Source organism: Haliaeetus leucocephalus, unplaced genomic scaffold (assembly GCF_000737465.1).
Source record: "Haliaeetus leucocephalus isolate CR32 unplaced genomic scaffold, Haliaeetus_leucocephalus-4.0 Scaffold306, whole genome shotgun sequence".
Lineage (NCBI taxonomy): Eukaryota > Metazoa > Chordata > Aves > Accipitriformes > Accipitridae > Haliaeetus > Haliaeetus leucocephalus.
The window spans coordinates 9,517,342-9,529,885 of record NW_010972742.1 but is presented as its reverse complement, the minus strand read 5'-3'; the positions used below and the strand labels follow the sequence as shown (position 1 = coordinate 9,529,885).

Sequence of the window (12,544 nt, the reverse complement as noted above, 5' to 3'; positions counted from 1 at the left end):
CCCCCCCCCCGCTCCGGACCTACAGTGACAATCTTGTTTTCCTCCTGCAGGCTCTGCTCTATGGAATGATTATTCCTAATTATTAGTGCTGATCTTGTTTTCCCCCTGGTGAATTTGATTTTGTGCAGTTTGCTGCTCCATTAACATAATGTGTCACTTTTAAAACCCTTTAATATTTCCTGAATTGTGTCTCTGTGTAAATAGGAGTATTACCTAGTATACTTATTTACTTTGAAAACTGAGCCCTTTAGTTTTCCAAACTGCTCTGTGGTGGTGCTTGCAATGTCTCTGGAGGGCTGCAACACTTCAGACTTCACAGCTGACCCTGGAAGATGCTGGCCACTGTTCTGGCCCTCTCTTGTGGTCCTTAACTATGACAGACTCATCCTCCTCTGCCTTCTCTGGGTCCAAAAGGAAACTCAGCAGAGAAACTCCATGCCTGCTGCAGACAAGCTGACAGCTAGATGCTTTCCCTGCCATGTGTGCCTACGCTCCATGGCATTGCCCTTTAGGGCAGAAATATGAAGCTTATGGAGGGGCTGGAGCTGTTAGTCTACCTCGCAGGCTGATGTGGTGGTACTGCCCTGTGATGAAACCGGGGCTCCTCATGCAGTTGTGGTTTAGCATCTGTATCTGGACAATTTTGGGGCTATCCATGAGCAGTTCTTTCTTAAGTCACTGGTGAAGAACCTGCCCTTTTGCTTTAATGTTATATTGCCAGTATTTAGCGCTTAGCTATGCTCTATGAGGGTGTATTGTTGGCTCAGTGTTTGAAGTATACACCATTCCCAAGCCCTTGCTTTTACCGCACTGGGGTTTTTTTTTTGTGGTGTTTCTCATATATGAGATGGCTGAATGCTGGGGCAAAGTATAAATTATGAGGACTTCAGGGATGGCTTTGCTCCACCCTGCAACTAAGCCATCTCTTATAACATAGCAGTATATAAATGACTACATAGGCATAATGTCTTTTACATGCCCACAGTGGCACAAGGAAGCCTGAAATGTAAATTATATTCATGCAGTGGTGAAAAGAGGATGCAGCAGCACCAACTGCTTGACTGGCTTCAGTCGGTAACTTTTCTCCCCACTCTTCTTCTCTGCAGGTGACGAGGTGGGAGATTTTCCTTGTGGAGAGGAGCCTCCTGCCAGGCAGTGTGAGAGTGGGACCACCTGCAGGGAGTACTGGCAAGGGCCCAACTACGGCATCACCAACTTTGACAATATCCTCTTTGCTGTGCTCACCGTCTTCCAGTGCATCACCATGGAGGGATGGACCGACATCCTCTACAATGTGAGTCCACTGATAGGGCTGTAGGACTCCTGGGGTGCTGTTATGCATTGTGTTAGTTTGGAAAAGGTTGTTCTGGAAAAAAAGTAATTTAGTTTGTGCATTTTCCCCCCCCTATTGATTAGCATCCCAGCCTGTTTTTTAGGAGGATTATTCCTATTTTCTCGACGGTTGTTCTGCTGATCCTGTAAGAGCATATGAACCACTATCATGGCCTGTGGTCATTTGAGGCTACAGAATTTCTCACCTGCAACATGCTGTCTTGTGTCAGTGTGGTGTAGCCATGTGTAAGAATTGGTGTGTATTGCTCCAAGATGCCAGTGTGCTCTGTTGTAGGATGGGTGGGGGTGAGTAGGAGCATGTTCTCACGACATCCCATAGAAAATCAGTTACCAAATTGCACAATATAGGGTGGCAAAACCAGTGACTCATTAATATTTTGTACCTAGGGGTTTCTTCTCTTGACTGGGTCTAGCCTTCATGATCAAACTTGTAACCTACATCAATGAAACCAGCATCAGCTGGATGTTAGCACCAACATCCAGTACTAGTTTTGGCAACTCCAATCCAATTTTACAAAGCCCTATGAGTCACCTTCACACCTGGCATGACTCTGTTGGCTGTAGAGAAGATATACCAGGCTGAATTTTCTCGCTAGGGTTTTTGCTGGCTGTGCCTCCTGCCAGCCAGGACCATGACTGTCACAGCAACTCAAGGTGAAAACCTCTTGGTCAGTTTTACTATTTCCAATTTTACAAAGAGTAGGGCAACCTCACCCAATGAGCAACAACTGAATGACTCCACTGCCTTTCAGGCACTGTAATGTTCTCATTGGTGTCTGTAATTTATACCTACCCTTTTGAGGTGTCATGTCTTGAGAGGCAAGCACCTAACCCTTGCTAACAGGCTGGGAATAGAGCCCTTCAGCTGGTTTCAAGCATCTGGATCATATTTTCTTGCAAAGTATGACAGCTGCCCTTTGGGAACTGAAAGGGACCTGTGTATCTGTTGCAGACCTGTTCTTCCCAGCTTTGTGATTTGCTTAGGTCTTCACATTCTTCTACAGTGGGTGTAAAGTGCTATGGTTTGGGTCTGGAGGGTGGTCCAGCTGTTTTGTACTTTCATTTTCTATGGTAGTAAAGGACTTTATCAAGTACAGGAGCAGAAAGGAGGGAGCGAGTGGTGATGATTAGCAATGTATGGCTACACTGGCTGCTTTCTTCCGTTGACTGTAGAAGGAAGGACAATCTGACAGCTGTGCATAGATGATCTGAATTGCCCCACGCTGTCCTAGCCAGAAGTGCTAATGTGGAAAAATAACTAAGGTAGGCATTAATAAAGCCTCCAGACTATTTCACTGGCTGGTAGGACTAAAAAGTGTTCAGTCTACTTCATTATAGACTCTAGACCCATGCTGGGCTCTTTTGCAGACCTTCCTGTGAGGGTTTCTGTAGCAACAGGAAAGTATTATTAATATCAACCACAGTAAATTGCAAGGTACAATTCTGCTGTGTTTGAAGCCAATATATCTGATTTATTACCTTCTCCATTCATTGCTCAGTTCCTCCATTTCTTCCCAGTCTCTGCCCACTTAGAGCGATATCTAGAAGTGCCCATTTCCCCACTGCATGCCCTCCCCTCACCCTGAAACTTCATCATACAACCAGTTTCTCCCATTCTTATTCAGCAATCCCACTCCTTACTTGTAGTGCCAACTGTTATAAGAAAGCCCATTAGTATCCTGGCTGGAATTGATTAATCAATATGTGGTATATTAGATCATCTTCTCCCAAACTGCCTTTTGTACCACATGCAAAAACCAGGCTTACTACTGGGGTATTGATTTTGGGTGTTGCTTTGAAAACTATTATAGTATCATTCTAGATACCCATTAATCTAATTGGAAACAGATGCCTGGATGAGATGCAGTTGAGTATTTGTTGTATAGTATCAAGCCTTGTCTGAGACCCCAGCTTAGGTTTTAATGCTTGGTGGGTTCATGTCTCTGACAGATGTGAGGGTCTCTGGTTGGTCTGCTTGTTGGGTGGAGGGCGAGTGGTGTGTGTCGTGCCATGGGACTACTCGGCAGATGGCTTTCATGTAACTAGTGCCAGCAGCCATCTCTGCCCCCTCTCCCTTGGCTCTGCCCTGCATGCTGTGTCACCCCCTCCCTGCGCTGCTCTGCTTGCTGAGGAGCTGGCTGTGCTTTTGCAGGTTAGTAGCTGAGAAAAGATGTGGGTGGAGAAGATCCACTCTGTGCAGCCCTTAACTTTTTCACAGCTTCAGTCATCTGCTGTTTTCTGGCCGCTTGACTTTCATTTTGGTTTCTTCTGTGCCTACTCTTAAGTTCATCAGATTTAAAAACAAAACAAAAGCCCAAACCACACTGCAGCAATGACTGAAAACCTGGCATGGTGGGTGTTTGTGGATGTCAGACTGTGCAGAGGTTAACAGCAATGCAACCAGTCCGTCCATCCAGCACCAGGCAGTTCAGCAACTGCATATTAATGCTGCCTGAATCAGCTGAATCCCTACTGGACCCATATTGGGTTGATATGGGAAGAAACTGGAAGATGTTGCCTCTTGCATCCAAAACTTGAACGGTGGGGTAAGCGAACATGTGTCATGGTCCTTCTTGGTTTGTGGAGGACAGGAAGTAAGCCAGCATATTTAGGCTCAGACAGCGGGTGAGTGTCGGAGGTTATTACTTGCTCAGGGAGCTTTGATTCATCATTTGGGTTCTCTGCTGCTAGGGAGAATGTTTTTGGCTAGGAAAATTTTGCAATGGTGGAGCTAGTTTCCCTGCCAGCCCCAGCCTCTGGCCTGCTTAAGGAAACCAGCATTCCCCTGATGCATCAGAGCTGAGCTGTGAACCTACTTTCAATGTTTTGCTTAATTAAGATTTGCAAAAGGCTGTGGGACCACAAGAGACAAGATGCAGTCTGTGTAAACAGTGATTATGCATTAGTAAGAAAAATGGCTAGCGCTTTTTCTCCCACTAAGTAGAAAGCAGGGAAAGCTGCTGTTCCTCATGCTCTTCCTTCACTCTTCCCTTTGTGTGCCCACTGCCACATGTTGGGTTTGGTTGGGGTAGGTTTGTTGCCTTGCTTGTGCAAACACTCTCCCTTCCTGCTGTTAAAGCAGGCAGCCCCACATGGGGTCCATTCTTAGGGCTGAAAACCCTTTGATGCCAGGCAGTCTAGGACCAAGACCCATTACGGAGAAGGTGAGGTTATGACTACTTCCTTAATGGGCCATTCATTTCCTTCTGGAAAATGGTGATTGATTTATTGCCCTGCATCAATAAGGCTTTGTTTATTGCTCCTCTTTTCCTGCTACTGCATTTGTTGTGGGGTGTTCAGAAGAGTTAGGTTTTTTAGTTTGCAGTGGTGATGGCTGGGGTCAGTCACAGGGTGAGACATGCTTTACCAGTTCAGCATTAATTTAACCAAGGGGAGAGTTTGCTCTGTCCTGAAAGCAGCTTTGAGACTGAAAAGTTGGTCTGTGGTGGCATCAGGCAAGCTGAAGAGTTTGGTGTAAAGTGATGTTCAGGAAAGAGGGAGCTTGGGCTTGAGTTTGATGGTTTGGCTCAGGTCTTTCCAAAGAAAGGAGGGTTATTCAGTCATTTCCAAAGGATTGAGATGACTTTATATGTGGTCCAGATGCAGCCTTCCTACAGATTTAGAGAAAAATAGCATCAAAGGCTAGGCTTTGCAGTAAGTAATCTACCTTGGAAAGATTCACCACTTCTCCTGTGATAAATTGAGCAATTAGGAGGGCAGGGAGAATGCAAGTTCACAAATCTCAGCCCAATATTTCCTTGCTGATCCACTGTTTATACTTTCACAGAGTTTCATTTTAATTAGGGCCAATGAAATCTTTCTAGCAAGACTTTATCTGGAAGGTGATTTATGCTTGAAGCAAAAAGACTGAATCATCAATTGGGTGAAATGCTTTAAGAATAAGCTGGGGAAAACTCCTTCCTGAATCAGCAGTACAATAGCATCAGAGCAATTGCCCCAGACAAGCACTTCTGTGAGCTGGAGATGTGTCAGCTGTGGCCTGTTTCTGCTCAAAAAGTCCAAGGAGCAACAGGTGATTTAGGAAAGTTGCTGTGTCCTGAGGACAGGGAAGAACATTTTCTCCAGTCAATGGAGTGCACTTAACTCCTGCTAATTCAAGGCCACAAAGTGATCTGGGAATGCATTAAAATAGAGTGAGTAAACTGTTTTCCTCACTGTGGGAGGACTCAGTGTCACCTTCCAGTGTTGTGAATAGTTTTTCAGTCTAATCCAGTGCAGACAGATCAGAGATCCCTGAAGTACAGGCAGAGCATCTTATGGATCGTGAACTTAGGGGAAAAACCTACCTAGAGCACCAGCTCACTGCGGGCAGCGATGCTGCTCAAGTACAACATGTCCTAGAGTAGCAAACCTGACTTCTTTTTCTGCAACTGGGACTAGTTTAGTCCCAGGCAGGTCCAGAGACAGGAGTTGTGCCTCTCAGCAATGTGGACGAGCCCCTGCACTGGGCTGATGCAACCATTCTGCATCCTAGTTTGGTGATGCTGACACAGGCTCTGCTGTGGGCTCTCTTGCTCAGGGTAGGCACTTTCTGCTCTAAGTAGTGTTCACCTGGAGCATCACACTGGGGTTGAGGGTGATGTGAGACAGCAAGGGTTGCTGCGTCCACTTTGCTTGTACTTGAGGGAGCCATTACTGAGGTAAAGTGGTAACTGGTGATCAGATTATCTCTTGGGAGCAATTTGTAAATTTATTAATTAGTTCTCATAAAGTATTTTAATATGTTAAGTATTACCATGCTGCACTTGTTATGCTTTAAGCATCGCTGTCTGACAATAACCAGTGCTGCTGGAGCTAGAGAATGTTAGCATTGCTGAGTGAGGAGAGTGTTTCCAGTGATGGCCTCCAAGTTCTTGTCAAACTAAGGTGCAGAGTCTGGGTAAAGAAAACTGGGGCTGAGTATTGGGGACAAATACAGAGGTGGGAGGAAATAATGCAGATACTCAGCAAGAGAAACTGTGGTGCCCTGGGATCTGACTCCTTCTGAGTCCTGATCTTCCTCCAGATCTAGTTTTCAAATTAAACAATGGTATTTTAGATCATCTTGTTTACATGCTTAGTGTTTGTGAATGACAGTGATTCATCTATTGCATTTTGCTAATATAGGCTATTTGGAGGTGTAGAACTTTTTAAAGAGGCAATAATATAACTCCTTGTTTCCTCTTCTTATAGCAGTAATTCTCATTTTTTCCCATGCAAGAACCTTATTTTTCATTGTGAAACACTCTCCTGCCTTTGATCCTGATTGCCATGGGAAGCTCAAATTGTTTTGCAAAGTGAGAAAAGCCTGAAAAGTCTTGTGCCTGCCCATGAATTCCTCAATTAAAACAATTCTTTTACTATGCTAAGTAGAAGCATCGTTACAAAGCCTGTAACCAGAGAAGAGACACACTGGTGGCCTTCATGAGGTAGCTAGGGTAGACCTAGCACTGTAGCTGTGGTTAGCTTGGAGTGCAATGCTTTCCGTTGTATACTCGGTGGATTAGCAAGGTTTTTAAGCTCCTTGCTATGGTGGTTACACAGCCAGCACTGTTTGAGCTAGCTGGTCTATACCCCTCAGTGAGGTGTAGTCATGCCTTTGCAGTGGAGGTGCATGATGAGCTTCCAAGGAGCTGAGGAGTGTGGTTTGTGGTCCCAGTTCTCCTACAGCAAACCACAGGTCAAACCTGATTCATCTGAAGTTGGCAGAAGTCTTGATGTTGACTTTCAAAGAGCTGGGTTTTCACCTTTTATCTTTCCTCTGCAGGAGTTCAAAGCTACATGGTGGAATTTGCTTTGCAAAATAGGGACTCCTTGCAGGAAAGGAGAAATGTCAAAGTGTACACTCACTCTCTTTTGATCTTAATGGCAAGAGATTTTCATGTTTCTTCTATTTTCTACTGACAAATATTAGTGTCCAGTGGGTATTTCAAGACTGTGGACTGGGCCTAACCTAATATGCTTGTAAGTAGGAATGAACAGTTCAAATAAAATATAAGTCTACCCTAAATTGGATCCCAGCTAGAACTTTACCCTCACTGAATTTAGAATAGCTTATGATTCACTTGGTATTTTTCATTCCCCTTTATGTCTTTGATTTCTTGATTTCTATAAAGACACAGAAATAGAAGGTTGGGATATAATCATTGTTCCATTTCCAGCCCAATCCCGAGATGGTTTTGTTGGTGGGATGGTGGATATGTTGGGGCTTGTAGGGGCAGAAGAGAATCTGTTTGATCCAGTTGTTTGGAGAGCTCACATTTGCCTTTGTGGGGGCATTTATCTATAAAGATTGAACCATTGCCACTTGGTCTTCATCAGTCACAACTGTGAGTTGAGGAATCAAAGGTGATGTTCCCAGGAGGAGTTTGGATGTGGCTAGCACTGGCTGCCTGGACTGCGAGATGGTTTCCTGTTCAAAGCCCACCAGGAAGGGGGAGGAAGGGTGCAGGTGAATGTGCAACAGAGAAGTAGAATGGAAATAAATAACATAAAAGCAGCATCCCTTCATCTTGGATGACTTGGATTAAGGTTCCTCTTGGCTTGCTGCCTGCTTGTGAGATTCCTCCTGGGCTCAAGAGCCCCCACACTTTCAAGCACCTCTTAAACCTTCCAGTTAAGGCTTAAAGGTGACTTAAGTGGCTTTTTGCTGGCCCTTTGCTCATGATAGTGGTTTCCTGTGAGGTTATGCACTTGGCTTTCCTAATGTGTGACTGTCACGCCCACTTTGGTATAGCAGTAAATGCAATAGCAGAGCCTGTGGGACTCTGTGAAGGTGGCTTTGAAATTGCTCTTCTCTCCTAACACATCTAATGTGCTGTTGTCTGCTGTCTGTCAGAAATGACCTGAAGCCAGTCCACTAAAGCACAAATCTATAATTGCTGGATGCTGAGATGGATGAGAATAAATGAGGTTTTGTTTACAGTGATATTTGTGTGTCCTGGGGCTGGCAGCCTGCGGTGTTAGTGGCTGAGGTGGTTTATGATGGGTTCAGTCTGCTATGATTACTCTTCGTGCATGTGCGTGTGTATCAGCTCTCCTTGTTCTGAATTAACATATTGAGGAACAAAACTGTTTAGCCAGCAAAAGTGTGAGCAGACAGGAAAAGGGGGAAAAAATTAGCTGAAATGCTTTCCTTACATTATGTTAACAGGAAGAATGAGCACAAGGAACGGTTTTGTTTTGCCACTCTGAATGACACAACACATTTCTGATCTGGTTTCTTTCTTTTACACTGCATCCTTTGTTGTGTTCAAGGGGCAAGCTTTGCTACAGTTGAATGTGGGGTGTCAGGACCCAGGGCTGGAAGAGAGCAGTATCACCAAAACAGACCGGGGGACCGATGCCACGCTTGGCATTAACAGCTGCACAAGAGCAGCATGAAAACAAGGGTGCTCTGCTTTTACTTGGGCTTTCTGATATTGTGTTGCATGAGCTGAAAGGCTCTCTGGGAACACAGTATGTGGCCAGGGCCTCAAGATTTACCTGGGTCGTCAAAGAGGTGGACATAGCCCTGTTGGAGATCTAATAATGCAGCACACTGTGGGAAGCGAGGAGCAAACAGATGAAAAAAAATTAACAATGATAAAGCAAGCAATGCTTAGAGGTGTGTGAAGAAATGTGCCACCACAGTCTTGTCCATAGCAAAGAGCCTGTTCTGACTTCTCAGCTTTTTAGAGCATCTCAGAGCCAAGAACACAGAGCATCTGCCTAACAGCTGGGTTACACATATAGTGTAAAATTTCCCACAGCCTTGTCTTGGGGAGAGATTACCCTTGGGACCTGATGTTCACCAGTGCTGAAATTTTCTTGTCACTGTGTGTTTGCTCTTGGAAATGCAGAGTGCCAAGGGAGATGCCTGGGACCAGGCGCCGCGTTATGGAGCCAGCAGTGCACGTGTAATGTGCTGGTGTCGTGGACTCATGATGGAGATGGGAGCTGAGCTCCCGTGCTGTGTTTAGGTGCTGCATGGATGTAATTGTGCTCTCTTTCTCCCTGCAGTTTCATAAAGAGGAGAAAATGCCCTAATGTTATTAGTGTTAAATTGCATTCACTATTGAGTTAGGATGACTTTAATTTGCTAATAGGAATCAGCCATCTTATATGCGCACACAAAGGTGATAGATAATTCCCAGTCTCTTGCTGCTGCTATGGGGCTAATGTTGATTTCTTGTGTTTCAGTATCACTAATCACTTACAGGAAAGTTGGGCAGCAATGGCAGGATTAGGAGCAGGCAGCCAAGACCCTAGCAGCAGCTCTGAGTGCAGGATCGGTGCGACAGTGAATAGCTGAGCGAGAAGAAGTGAAGAGCCTAGACTATGGATTGGTGCTTCTGCAGAACTGGTACTGGAAGTCTGCAGAAGGCAGGGACTGACTTAGGGATGACAAAGCCCTTGCAAGAAAAGCACAGAACATATCAGCCAAACTATTAACTTGAGCACAAAACTATGTTGGAAGTTCTGGCTGGAGCCTCACCATATGTGAAACCCATCCCAACAGAGAGCCTGCATGTGGCCTGTGCACTGCCCATGTTCCATTTATACCTCTTCTGATGTCTTGAATGGGTTGATGTGTAGACCTTCTTCCAGCTGGTTGTAGAGGTGTGTATTTCACTCTTTTTTCCTGCTGGTTTTAGGCCTGCTCCATCCCATTGTGTTGTTATGACATATATTTTGCTTGAGTGGCAGGGAGGTTTATTGTTATGTAGAAAAAGGAGTCTTTTAGGTCAAAGTTCATTCATTTAGATTATCATTATCACTTGTGTGTGACAGTCATGTAGCTCTCAGCATCTTCCCTAAGTTTCAAAAATTCTTGTATAAACAGAATAGCCTATCACCTGTGCCCTGCTGCCAGGCAGAATTCTAGTAGCATAAAAATAACCAAATTTATCCATGCCTCAAAACCCTCCCTAGAGCTCCATGCCCAAACTGTCCTGAGCATCTCACTCTTGAGTGGAAAGTGGACTGGATTTTTCATCTCCTTTTTCCCCAGAGAGAAGCCTCACAACAGGGTTTGGAGTAACATATTTGCTACTAATGAGACCATGTCAGATATATATAATATAGCAGTATAATAAATTGGTGTGTTCAACAGACTTGTAGTTCAGCTGAAAAATCCCTTGGAGATCACAAGTTTCCCCTGCCTAGCTGAACTGCTCTGCTGGCCCCTTGTGAGAGAAAAGCAGGTGGTAACTGGAGGAATCTGTACAACTGGTGGATCCTGTGTGGAATGATGAGCTGTCAGTACAACAATCTTATACCAGTCTAAATTCTGCCTTGGCTGATATCCATTTATTCATGCTTTCCTTCTGGATTTTGGAGGGCCATAGGGCCCATTTGCCAAAGGGCTGAACTCCCAGATCTTTTAGGGATGCAGTGTTACTGCACGGCAGGCTTCGCATACTTCCTCATCTGGAAGGTTTTGCAGAAATCCAAAGATACTGTAATAGAATATGTGGAGCATGTCTAAGGCTAAAATGGCTTTGAAATATTTAGGTGCCAAGATGGGTGCGATGCATGTCTCTGACCATGCCTGGGTCTCCATCTGTCTCGAAACACAGACTGTCTGACCCTGTGCCCGCATGGACGTTCTCTCTAAGGCTAAAAGGGTTGGAACATTTCAGCCCTGATTCAGCAAATTACCCTGTTTGGAAAAGTACTTGAGCAAATGTGTAAAGCTGAGCAAGAGTTTAAGTGCCTTGCTGAATCTTCTGCATTTTATTTAATGTCTCAGTGAAGGTATACTCAAAATGACTGTGGGGTGGCCACCTCCAGGTTTAATAGGAGACATTTAAGATATACAGCAGGAGAGTGACATATATCATACAAACTTAAAAAGCCCCTTCAACAGAGCAATTGCTCTCTGAAAAGAAATGAAAATCTCTCCAAACAACAGCTTAATCATCAGTGCTTGCCAAGAAGTAAAAACTCCAGCTGAAGAAATTCACTTGCAGCTTGACAACATTATAGCATCGAGGGTACAAGCAGCTCTCTTACATGCCCAGCAATTGCTTTCCTACACAGGATGAAAAAGGCAGCTGCATGCTTTCAGAAGTATGCCAGTCTGCTTATGCCATGACTGCTGCATCTGGGTGTTGGAGTGGAAAAGAATAACAGAACGCTTCTAAGAAAACCAAAAGTGAAGACTTTTTTTGCTCTTGTAGTTCCTACGGCAACCCAAAATACCTGCAGCTGTAGGTAGAACCTTCTGTTCTCTGACAGAAGAGACTGGCTGTGTGGGGGCTCTGGGAGAAAGTCTTTGCCCTTTAATCTACACACCACCTGCCCTGGGGTACACAGGAGGAGCAAAGGCAAGCTGCTTTAACGGGTACATTGTTGGTGTATTGGTGTGGCGTTGTATCTGGGTGACTTGGTGGTGGGACGAGTGGGATGCTTTGTGTGTGGGTGCAAGGCAGCTCAGGCGGTGCTGGGCTAAGGGACTCCACAGGTGGGTGCCATCAGGGCTGTTTTCTGGGTTGTGTCAACAGCAGAGAAGACAGGGAGAAGTCTGCTTGGGTAGAGGTCAGTCTGTTGGCATGTGTCATGAGGGTGCTACAACAAGGTGCAAGTTGAAGCTGCTCTTTGGCAGAAGGTGCCATCGTTCTCTTTTGCCTGCCTTCAGGGTCAGCACTGGTGACATTCAAGCCTCCTTTCTTTTTATAGAGTTACAGGATGGCTTGTGTTGGAAGGCACCTTTAAAGGTCATCTAGTCCAACCTCCCTGCAGTGAGCAGGGACATCTTCCACTAGATCTGGTTGCTCAGAGCCCCATCCAACCTGGCCTCGAATGTTTTCAGGGATGGGGCATCTATAGCCTCTCTGGGCAACCTGCCTTTCCTCCAACAGATAAAATTCCCAGTGCTATAGAGACTTTCAAATAGGAAATTTTTAATCCAGATATTTTTTTCCAGCAACATCATCTTATTCTTTCTTGTGTTCTTTGTGCCAAAATCCAGCAAACGCTCTGCAAATCCCTTGCAGGAGGAAAATTGCCCAGTAACTGTGGAAAGCAGGATAACTGCTCATGAAACGAGAAACTCTAGGTCAAAGTCACCTTGCCTAGTGTCCAGACTGAAAAGTCATGCAAAAGTGAGAGTTCATCTGCATGGGTTTGTAGCTGTGTAGGAGCTCAGGGTACAGCCCAAGCAGCTGGAGAACTTGCATTGGCTGGTATGGTGGGAGGACCCACTTTT

The 12,544-nt window shown here is 45.0% G+C and overlaps 1 protein-coding gene across 8 annotated transcripts in view; it reads left to right on the top strand.

The window, feature by feature from the left end:
- Positions 1–12,544, top strand: part of CACNA1B (calcium channel, voltage-dependent, N type, alpha 1B subunit) — a 305,196-nt gene that overhangs the window by 113,812 nt on the left and 178,840 nt on the right. For all 8 annotated transcript variants that reach the window (XM_010571032.1, XM_010571027.1, XM_010571030.1 and 5 more), the window contains exon 6: positions 1,107–1,294. In XM_010571032.1, coding sequence (XP_010569334.1) covers positions 1,107–1,294 — 188 coding nt within the window. The remainder of the gene's footprint in view (positions 1–1,106; positions 1,295–12,544) is intronic.